At 37.4% G+C, this 12,085-nt stretch overlaps 1 protein-coding gene across 3 annotated transcripts in view; it reads left to right on the top strand.

Moving 5' to 3' along the window:
- FOLH1 (folate hydrolase 1) overlaps positions 1-12,085 on the top strand; it is a 60,938-nt gene that overhangs the window by 39,534 nt on the left and 9,319 nt on the right. For all 3 annotated transcript variants that reach the window (XM_057748964.1, XM_057748963.1, XM_057748965.1), the window contains exons 11-15: positions 1,214-1,296; positions 2,855-2,918; positions 5,852-5,919; positions 8,292-8,383; positions 11,104-11,194. In XM_057748964.1, coding sequence (XP_057604947.1) covers positions 1,214-1,296; positions 2,855-2,918; positions 5,852-5,919; positions 8,292-8,383; positions 11,104-11,194 — 398 coding nt within the window. The remainder of the gene's footprint in view (positions 1-1,213; positions 1,297-2,854; positions 2,919-5,851; positions 5,920-8,291; positions 8,384-11,103; positions 11,195-12,085) is intronic.

Genomic DNA, 12,085 nt, shown 5'->3' with positions numbered 1-12,085 from the left:
CCCAATATTGTACAGCTGGTGTGTGGCAGAGTCAGAGAACTAGGGATAAAATTCAGATTTCTGGCTCCCAGTCCACAAAACCATCACTCTTTGAAATCAAATGTGAAGGTGCTCTATTTTTTTTTCCACACAGTTATCTTATTTTTCTAAGAAAATAGAACTATGGAGACCTGAATTTACATAGTTTGTGAATTAGGTTGTGTTTAATAGTATTACAAAAAGTTTCATGATTTTGAAAGAAGATTTCCTGTGCCAAATACCAAACATCACTATGACAATTACAGAGTATACCAGAAGACTGCAAGGATGGGGAATAATAATTAATAGATTTGGATAATACTATTAATACACTTATCAAAAATGAAGCACTGGACTCAGCAGCTAGAAGGATATACATTCTTAATAAGCACAAATGAAATTTGTACTCAAATAATGACAATTCATGTTTGGAGCACTTGTTCAGTGCTATATTTATAAATATGATTCCATTTAATCCTCCCAACAATTGAGGAGTATTATCTTTACTCTGCCTTTCCTGGTGTACAGATGAAGAAACAGAGGCTTAACAAGGTTGAGTAATATTCCCTTGGTCATACTGCTAGTAAGCAAAAAAACCAGGGCTTGAAATAAAATCTTCTTTAACTCCAAGATCAGTGTTTATAACTACAAGCCATATGACCTTCCTACTGAATGGTGTACTTTTCAGCAGCAGCAGACACTAGTGTTGCGAGTGGAGCTTCTGTTGACTAATTCTGGCAGAGAATGGAGTGAAATCATGCAATCAGCTGACATTGAACAATTGTTTGTGTGATGCCAACACAGCATGGAAGAGTTGTAAAGGATTTTCTCTCAGTTCTATTGTCTTAGAGCACAGACCGCATCTAGCGCTTTCTTTTTTCCCTCCAGGCAGCTGCAGACCACAGATGGCTTCCTATGCGTAGCCAATCATTATAAACTTATTAGAATATTATATGATCTCACAGGATTTTTACCATGTCTACATTTCCCCCTTTTTCAATACAGATGTGCTATTTTGTATTGACAGATTAGCTTTAAAATCTTTCAAAGAGGAAATTAAGTAAAGATTGTCACCCTAATTCACCCTTCCTAAACAATCAAAGAAGTTTTGCTGCTGTTATTCTGTTGGGCATGGTGATGTCTTGGCTATATTATGCATTTTTCCAGCTTTTATAGGTATGTACATATATTTCAGGATGGAGGCCTAGAAGAACAATTTTGTTTGCAAGCTGGGATGCAGAAGAATTTGGTCTTCTTGGTTCCACTGAGTGGGCAGAGGTTAGTTGATACTTTGATACAAGATACATTTTCATAATAATATAGCAGTTAGTATTTAATTCACAAGAATGTAAGAATAACAAGTCAGTCCAGCCAGAAAATATTCAAACTTTTTTCCAGAAAGTCTGAAGCAACATATCTTGTTCAAAAATTAATGATAAAATTTTTTCCATCACTTGAGAACTAAGTTTGCTTTGAACTTTTAAAGGCACTTGATATCAGTTGTGGAAACAATTTAATCTTTGTTGTCTAGGAGTTTGATAGTAGCTAAGTAAATTCACTAGAAACTGGACATCATAATAAGATAATTATGCTTTAATGTTTTCAAATTAGCTCCTAAAGCTTATCACATTTAAATGCTCCTTGAGCTTGTATTGTCTTCCTTATATCATAATAACCTACTCTAAATCATGCTAAAAGTGAAATGGAAAGCCCCAGCACAGAATATTCACTAGGCTCCTTGGAAAGTAATTTTACCTGCATGCATTGTTGGCTTTGTGGAATACAAGTGTTACTTGTAAGGTAAATATATGCAAAATTTACACTTATTCCATTAACTTCTAGTCATGTTGTAAATATTTACTTGGATCTTATTATCTAGGAATTATGAGAAGCCCTGTAAACTTCAATTTTATTTGGGTAGAAAAAAAATAGTACTCCTGTAGATAAAGATTTATGCTGGCATCATGAAAATTCTAAATATTTTAAGGGTGTAATTTGCCTCTTTCATATTATTCTCATCACCTAGAGCTGCATGTTTTTTCACTTTATTTCTTACAGTCAGGACACTTAGAAAATTGCTTGATTTGGTGATTCAAAATACACTTATATCCAAAAAATCCTGCTACACTTTGTCAGCTGGAAAAAAGTTTCAAAATTTTGACCAGTAGGTGGTACCATCACACAGGAGAACGCACCTTGGAAGGATTAAACCATAGTGTGCTTAAGAAACCAACTCCTTGAACTTTCTAGGTGGCGCAGTGGTTAAGAATCTGCCTGCCAATGCAGGGGACACAGGTTCAAGCCCTTCTCTGGGAAGATTCCACATCCCGCGGAGCAATTAAGCCCGTGTGCCACAGCTATTGAGCCTGTTCTCTACAGCCCATGAGCCACAACTATTGAACGCCAGGTGCCTAGAGCCTGTGTGCTCTGCAACAAGAGAAGCCACTACAGTGAAGAACCCGTGCACCACAATGAAACGTAGCCCCCGCAACGAAGACCCAACGCAGACAATAAATAAATAAAATAAGTAAACTTATTTAAAAAGATAAGGAAATCAACTCCTTTTTCACTCACCATATTAAGAATGTGGACAGTTTCATCTCAAATTTTAGTCTCAAAAATGTTTTGCTTGTTATTTCTTACCAATCACCTTTACTGAAATTCTTTCAGACATACCCTTGAAAATCTTATATGTCAAATTTGCAGTGAACTTGGGCCAGCTTAACTCAGAGACCTCCATACAGTAAATGTAGATGTGCATTTTTTAGAAGAGGGTTATGGCTATTTGTTTGTGTATTTATGTATGTATGTATGTATTTATTTATTTATATTATAGGAGAATTCCAGACTCCTTCAAGAGCGTGGTGTGGCCTATATTAATGCTGATTCTTCTATAGAAGGTGAATATCATTGGTTTAATAGGAACATATATGATTTTGGTAGTAACAGCAGTTTAGTTCATAAATTATGCACTAACAGGGAATTCAAGTTCATTAACAGGTGGTGAGGGAATTTGCTGCTCGTTTGTCATGCCCATGGCAGCTGTGAGCTCTAGGGTGCTGTTTGAGCTCTCTTGAAGCAACACTCTTTGATTTGTTTGTTTCATCTCACAGATGATCTTATCTATGGTAGGAATTCAGTGAATATCTGTTAAATGAATGTCAGTTATGGAACTAAAGATTTCTCTGATTTTAGAATGGGGTAGCAAAAAGGTATGATTTAACTCCTGTCATCATAATATCATGCATACAAATTTTGAAAACAAATGCTGATTTCCAAGATTTCATCTTTTACCAAGAATTTTTTCTTCTTAAATTTTTTTTTCTTCAACAAATATTTACTAAGCACCTCTCTATGCAATGTACTTTCCAGGATTTCAAAGGAATTAGGGGTTAGTGAAGAACAGTCTAGTACTCAAGAGTTTCAGACTCAGTAGAGATGATAAAATAAATCAGTCTAGGATTCTAATATATGCAGATACTCTCAGAAGGATATTATCAGACTCGTTTTGGAGTTCAGAGGAGAGAGAATGATAGCAACTTCAGGGAAGGCTTGAGAAATGAGATAGGCATCAAGGACAGATCTTTCAGAATGGATTTGCTTTGATAAACAGAGATTCAAATTAAGGGACAATCTCAAGTCAATTTTCAAGAAACTCCAACAGTCCATTGTCACTCACTATACTGTAGCCTCGCGATCTTTCTGTTCCTTGACCACATGCAACTTAGCCATTGTGGCTGCTGTTCTCTGTACTCAGATTGCTGTTCGACACACCGTCTGTTTAATTCTTATTCTTACAGTGTCCCCAGGAATGTTGTTTTTTTCTGAGAAGCCGTATCTTTGTAGAACTCATCACTGCTGTTATTCATTAATTATCCGTTTTACAAACTATCTCCCTTTCTAGACTATATTCTTCTGGCAGGAACAGGCAAGATCATACTTCTTCATTCCTGGATTCTTAATGTCTTAATAAATAAATGCTGTCTGCTTGGGTGCAATGAATGAATGAATGAATGAGTGCAGGCTGGACTTACAGAATATTTTCTTTAGTTTATTAGTAACTCTGCCATGTCAAAAATAGTTGGGGCATTTCCTACTGATGGAGGCGCATTGGCATTTACATTTTCTTCTTTGTCCACGTATCTGAGCTGCATTGTCCCCTAACTTAGTTAGTGCGTTTCAGTAATCTCTTCTTCCTCCCTCTAACTTTCCTTAGTTAATGGCTCAGGGATTGGCCTTATTCCTGGCACTGCTACTTCCCACAGCAGTTATGTGACCTCAGGTTGTTACTGTCTCACCTCTCCATAGAGTTCCTAAGAGCACGTTTCTCAAAGGCTGTTATAAGGGCAAAAGAAGTTAATATTTGCAAAACTCCCAGACTTGTGCCTTGCACAGGGTAAATGTTCAAAAATGTTAGCTTGGATTATTATTATCCTTATTTATTTATTATTTATTAGCTGTGCTATGTGACTCATGGGATCTTAGTTCCTCGACCAGGAACTGAACCTAGGCCCTCGGCAGTGAGAATGTGCAGTCCCAACCACTGGACCTCCAGGGAATTCCCTATTATCCTTATTTAAACATACATATGAAGATGAAACACCTTTGCCACACAGAATTAGTACACCAAGCACATATTTTTCGAAAGTACGATAATGTTCTCTCTATTGCTAGTTTGTTTTTTAGGACTTGATTTTTTTTTTTAGATCTTTACTGGAGTATAATTGCTTTACAATGTTGTGTTAGTTTCAGCTGTTGGACAAAGTGAATCAGCTGTATGTATACATATATCCCCATCTCCCCTCCTTCTTGAGCCTCCCTCCCACCCTCTGGATCCCACCCCTCTAGGTTGTCACAAAGCACCGAGCTGATCTCCCTGGGCTATGAAGCAGTTTCCCACTAGCCATTCATTCTACCCTTGGTAGTGTGTATATGTCAATGCTACTCTCTCACTTCCTCCCAGCTTCGCCCCAACTCCCCGGGTCCTGAAGTCCATTCTCTACGTCTACGCTAACTTGATTGTAATGCATCTTTTTCATCTTTGATTTTGCTGATTATGTCATTCCCTGGTTTAAAATGCTGCCTTGTCTCCTCAGCATTTTCAGGATCAAGAGCAAATAACACTCATTACTGTGATTGGAACTTACCTTATCTCACTTCGTTTTATATTTAAAATTTTATTAACTGTTCATTTCTCAAAGTTATATATTAGCTTTCTAATGTTAAATGCAAAACTTACAAAGGAAAAATTTCTACCGAAACCATTCTCAAATAACCCTCTCTTCAAAGGCACCGTTGTCCTCAGTTCGGGGTGTTTCCATCATGTTGACATTCACATATAGAATTTAGCTCACACAAAGTGCTAACAGCAGCAGGCACTGACTTACGTGCTTTAAAAATAAACATATATTTAACACAATAATCCTGCCAGGTAAGTACTTTTATTGTCTCTCTTGTATAGAACATTTGCTTGGGTGGAATAGGAGGTGAAGATTTAGAGAGCTGACCTGAGGTGGTTTCATGTGAGGCTCCAAGGGTCATGGGTGAGGATGTATTTTATTGAGTGATGAGTTGGAGAAGTTTGATCAGACTTAGGTTTTATCTATTTATTTATTTATTTTGGGCTTGCAGGATCTTAGTTCCCCAGCCAGGGATTGAACCCATGCCCCCTGAAGTGGAAGTGCGAAGTCCTAACCACCAGACGGCCAGGGAATTCCCCAGACTTAGGTTATAAAGGGATCATTCTAGCTAAGAAGTTAGGAATGGTCTTTGAATGGAAGAATAAAATAAAGAAATGAAATAGAAAACAAACTATCTTCTCTTTGTATTTCAGGAAACTACACGCTAAGAGTTGATTGCACCCCACTTATGTACAGCTTGATATACAACATAACAAAGGAGGTAAAAATAATTACATGGAATTTTAAGTTCTACAAATATGTTTTTCTGAGGTGGCATATGATGTTAAATACCTGTGTTGTTTTATAACTTTTTTTTTTCACATAGCGAAGATCCACTCCACAAAAACATCTAATATAAGGTTGACACATGCTAGCCTGTGTCTCCCCACACCCGTCTGAGGCAGTGTATGGGGAATTCTGCATCTGCCATCGCCACTTGAAAATGAGAAAGCTGAGTTGGAAAAGCGTAAGCCACTAAAGTCACACAACTTGTGCAAGTAGCTGAACCAGGACTTGGTCCTGTGGGTTAGCTCCTTAATTTTAAAACTGGTTTTTGTTCTTTAACATAGTGGTACCATTAGTTCAGGACTTAGGAAGAGCTGACATTTCTAACCGATTGAGAAAGAATATGTGTGAAAACACCAGGTGCTGACTCCTGGGGCAGAGACTGGCTAAGACCGTGTACCCAATTCCTGATTTCCTGCTGTGGGCTTCAGTCCACTGAGCTAATGTTATCTTAATTCTGACAGCAGCACAAGATACTGAACCTGGTGGTGAGGTGGTCCCTGAATTTCTATAGGACCGACGGGCATCTCTTCACTTTAGTTCTCCTGCCCCATAAAACCATTGCTCCTAAAGTCAGTCATAATGAATGTTTTGCATGGCAGATTTTTGCTGTTACTGCTAATTACCTGATTTGAACTGGAAAGGATAAAAAGGCTTGCTTATTTAACAGAATTACCAACTGAAATGTAATTTCCAAGAAAGACAATTACTTCCTTCAGATAGGGATTTTAAATAGGTCCTAAACATATTGTTAAGCTTTGGTTTCATAAGCATGGAATTTAATTTATTAACATCTCCAGTAGGAATAGAAGAGTTTAATTTGGCACTAATGTACTCATATTGTTACTTGAGAGCTCTGTCAGATACCTGTAGTTTTCTCAATTCCCATGAAGTGTGTACAGAATTAAATATCTGAAACATTGTGTCTCAGAGAATTCCCACCATTTATGTAATTTAAGGTCAATGCTAAGGAAGCTTGGCAGTTATATTTGTTTACAGGTGGATTGGTGGCTCCCTGTGACAAATGCAAAAAAATATTACCTTTTAGGTCCAGTTTGAACTTATACGATGCTTGGCACTTGGATTTTTTAAATTCTGTTTTTGTTTGGGGAAGGTGATTTGCCATATTTCAAATTTTTGTGATAAACTGAACTTTAGTAATATATCTCTAAATACATTATTTCAAATTCATATTACTTAAAATAAGTGGAGTGGTACTGTCCCTTGTATCAAAGTTTTGTGTAAATTTATAAGCTTGGGTGAAATTATTTTGTTGCTTTGTGTATTGATATTTTATGAGTTAAGATGTTGACATAACTTCTGACTCTCTCCCCATGCTTATATAAATTTATTTGTGTTCCCATTGACCTTTGCACATCTCTCTATTATAGCACCTAGCACATGAATTCCACATTTTTATTTACAGTTCCCACTAGTAGATGGTATGTAATTTGTATTATTAAACTTTATATGGCTGGCATCTACAAAAAGTCTTCCACAGCATAAGTAGTTTATAAAAATTTTGAGTTGAATCTGTTAAAAATAGAGCATAGCACTTTTATTAAATAGAAAATAAAAACTTTTTATACTATATATTATTCAATTACCTGTGAATAATGATGGAGTATTATTTAGTATGCTAAATGTTTTGGCGTAACATTTAATGCTCTGACTCTAGCATTCAATAGTAGGGCATATTTTACTCCCTTAGTTTTCTCATCTGTGAAACCTGAAAATGTATTGAAAGCCCTGTGTTTAACACCATTCCAATAGATACTCAACTAATTAAATAAAATATTAGTACATTTGTTTTGTTATGTATTATTCAATGACTGACAACCCTGTTGGCACAAAGCAGTATTTAAAAAAAAAAAAGACCTTCCCTTAAACCAGCTTGCTTCTTTTCTTTTCTTTTTTTTTTTAATAAGAGAAGGAGGAATGTGTTTTTGAGAGCAGCTTCCCTTTATTCGGAAAAATGGACTGAAAAAAAAAAATCTTATAATATGACCATTCATCTGAATACAATGGCTCAGTAATAATTTGGTATAGCCTTCTTTTCCATACACTCCATGTATTTTTTTTAATAATATGTGCATTATATATAATAGCATGAGCATTTTCCCATATTGTCAGGAACTCATTGTTGTAATTCTTAATGGCTGCTAATGTATGAATTGCCTTCCTTATTTTCCTGAATATAATTTAGTTACTCATTCCCAGGTTAATAGATGTTTAGGTTTTAAAACATCTGATTTATAAGTATTCCCTCTCTCTCTTTCTCTCCTTTTCTCCTTTTAACTTGTGTAGCTCCAAAGTCCTGATGAAGATTTTGAAGGCAGATCTCTTTTTGAGAGCTGGAATGAAAAAAGTCCTTCACCGGAATTCAGTGGCTTGCCTAGGTAAACAAATAAAGCTCTCTGCTGAATTCAGTGTGGAATTGTGTTGAAAATAAAAGGGGTAGTTTCTTTCAATAAATAAAAAAAATTTAATTTAAAATTCTCTAACATCCAATAAAGAAAAAGCGAAGCTTAGGTTTACACATAAAATTGTTACCCGAACGAAAACTGGATTCGCCTCTTGGTGGGTTTCGCCAAAAGACACAACCAAGCCAAAGACTGGGAGAAGGAAGGATGTGCAATGGCAAGTATGGGGAACACTGGGGATCTTTCCCAAAGCAGTGTCTCCCTGAACAGCAAAATTGGGTAAGTTTTAAGCTAAGGGTATATACATATTCATGAGGGGGCTTGAGCAGAGGAGAATTCATGATAAATTTGGGACAAAGTTTGATGGAGTCTAAGCTTTAGTTGATTGAATTCAGAAAGGGTCAACATCACCATTCCTTAGCTTCCAGCTGATCTGGTGGTTGAGCACACAAGGGGGTCCAAATTCTGCAAAACAGCTCAAAAATGTTCTTCAGGCTAATCTTTGCCATTGTAACAGAACTGGGAGTCTTTACAACTGGTTTATTTTCTTTGCTATTGTTACTTCTTTTGCCTGATAAGTCATTTGTTCCTGAATTATTTTGTTCTTTTAAGATCATTAATTACTGAGACCTGTTCAAGGATAAGCATTGTGGCCAGGCCTTTATCACAAAATGGCTTAGGCCAAAACTGAGTTGTCTTATGTCAAGAAAGCCATGCCTAGTTTTCTTTCTCCAGGTTCTGGAGAAAAGAGGTAGGCTTCCAGACCCCCTACCCTATTGGCTTACAAAATATTGCTGTGTCTTTTGAAATTAAATCTGTAGGACATCAAAATATAGTTCACTTTTGAATGGATAATATATACACATGGTGCCTAAGTCTGTCCTCGCATCACATTATAAATTTTCTTTTTTCTGAACATTATACAATTAACAAGTGTTTTGCTAATTGCATAATGTTCTGAGAAGAACATAGGCATCTTTTCAGGTTTGTGTCTTCCCAACATGGGAAGAGGAATAAATATCTCAGTAGTTTGAGATTAAAGATAATAGTACCAATGATTGAAATTTTTTTTTTAATTTTATTTATTTATTATTTTTTGGGGGGTACACCAAGTTCAATCAACTGTTTTTTTTTTTTTAAATATATATTTATTTATTGGCTGCGTTGGGTCTTTGTTGCTGCACACAGGTTTTCTCTAGTTGTGGCAAGCAGGAGCTACTCTTCATTGTGGTGCGCGGGCTCCTCATCACGGTGGCTCCTCTTGTTGCGGAGCACAGGCTCTAGGCACATGGGCTTCAGTAGTTGCAGCACACAGGCTCAATAGTTGTGGCTCACGGACTCTAGAGCGCAGGCTCAACAGTTGTGGCGCATGGGCTTAGTTGCTCTGTGGCATGTGGGATCTTCCTGGGGCAGGGCTCGAACCTGTGTTCCCTGCATTGGCAGGCGGATTCTTAACCACTGTGTCACCTAGGAGGTCCCCAATCAACTGTTTTTATACACATATCCCCGTATTCCCTCCCTTCCTTGACTCCCCCCCCCCTCGTGTAATGATTGAAATTTTTAAGGTTAAGATTGAAATATGAGTTATCTGAAAATTTTCTGATTCTTTTAACTTTATCATGTACAGCAAATATAGGTAATAAAATAAATTGGTGACGGAAAATGTTTTACAACTTCAAGAAGTTTTTTTTAAAAAAGTGACATACAATCGTGATATTGTGATTCATAATAAGAAGTCCTCCTGATTCTAAACCCCTGGAATTTTCTAAGTGATGAGAGGGACAAAGTTCTTTTGTTATGTTAATGAGGTGACGTGGACCCCCACCTGAGGTGGGGGCTGGTTGCCAGGAGAACCAGCCAAGTGATCTGAGGGTCTCAACTTGCAGTCTGACCCTCAGCCTCCGAGGAAGGGAGAGAGCCTGGAGGTTGACCAGTGTCCAGTGACTTAACTGATCATGACTGTGGAATGAGGCTTTCATAAAACCCCGAAAGGGTAGGGTTTAGGGAGCTTCCTGGTTGGTGAACACGTGGAGGTGCCGGAAGAGTGGCGAGCCTGGACAGGGTGTGGAAGTTCTGACCTCCTTCCCATACCTCACCCTGTGCCTCTCTTCCATCTGGCTGTTCCTGAGCTATAACCTTTCATAATAAATTGATGATCTCGTAGGTAAATGTTTCTCTGAGTTCTGTGAGCCACTCTAGCAAGCACAAGGAGGGGCTTATGGGAACCTCCCATCTGTAGCCAGTTGGTCAGAAGTACCAGGTGGTGGTGTTGGGTGGGGAGGGGGAGAGTCTCTTGGGACTGAGCCCTTAATGTGTGGGACCTGATATTATCTCTGGGTGGACAGTGTCAGAATTGAGTTGTAGAACACCCAGCTGATGTCCTGGGGAATTGCTTGTTGTTGGTGTGGGGGAAACCCCCCGCCACCCCCCCCCACACAAATAGGTTGAAATTGGGTCCAGAAACCCAAAAGAACAGTGGTCACCCCTCTCCAAAATAGTCTTATGGAAGTAGATATTTTGTGATCAGAATTGACATTCCTTCCCCTCCCTCTCCCCCCCCTTTTTTTTGCTGCTTGTCTAAAGGCAATAGATTTAAAAATTATATTTATAGTATTGAGTGGAGATTAGTATAATTAATTTTGATCTGTACTCAGTGAAGAAGTTACTCAAGTAATCCTGTATTTTATCCCTAAAAGGATTAGCAAATTAGGATCTGGTAATGATTTTGAAGTGTTCTTCCAAAGACTTGGAATTGCTTCAGGCAGAGCACGGTATACTAAAAATTGGGTAAGTCTATCAATAAGTTCTTCATGATTAATTATGAATATATTTTAGCTAAACAGATAATTCTGGATCAAAAAAGTGACAAGTACCATGCTTGTGCCATCTCTAATTCTGTTCAGCAAATTAAAATTCTTTCAATTTTTTAATTGGTTTCTTTTGCTATCTATCTGCATGTTTGTAAATAATGTGCTTCTGCTGCTATTTCTTTCTTTTTCAGTTTTAGGTACTATCCATTTACTTCTTACTAGGGAAGCTAGGCATTTGGTTCTCTTATATCACTTCTTCTTCCATATCCCCAAATACTTTCCCTCATGGCATTTTTTTCAGTATATAGTTGTGCTACACTTGTTGATTAGAAGACATTTTTTTCCTCCATGTATCCATGATTAACTCACCTTGAACTCTTAGTACATTCAAACACATCAGGTGATGTGGCAGAGTTCATTCTCCCTGTTGGGGTTCTCCTGCTTCTCTGGGTTCTCTGGTTATTCTTTCTGCCAGTGGCACAGCTCTTGGCTGTGAAATCTTCCTTCACTAAGAAATCTGAGAGTATCTTTTCATTTCACTCGTATTTTGGATTTTCTGTTTCCCAGATTTTGTGTTTTCCTTTTTCTAATTTACTCTCCATTTTTTTTGGAGCACATCCTTCAGGCACTTCTTGAAAAGGGTGAATGAAAGCTAAACGCCTTGCATGTCTGTCATGCTATACAAAATTCTTCAATAATTTCACTGGGAACAAAATTTTGGTTGAAAATTCTGTACCTTTAGAATTTTGAACTCATTGCTTCATTGCCTCCCAGCCTGTTGAGAGATCAGGGTTTGTTTTCTGATCTCTCGTCTCTGTGTTTTATTTTTTTTAAAAGGAAGATTTTATTGTCTTCTCTCTATGACTGT

This window comes from Hippopotamus amphibius, chromosome 9 (assembly GCF_030028045.1).
Source record: "Hippopotamus amphibius kiboko isolate mHipAmp2 chromosome 9, mHipAmp2.hap2, whole genome shotgun sequence".
Lineage (NCBI taxonomy): Eukaryota > Metazoa > Chordata > Mammalia > Artiodactyla > Hippopotamidae > Hippopotamus > Hippopotamus amphibius.
This window is presented reverse-complemented; position numbering and strand designations above follow the sequence as displayed.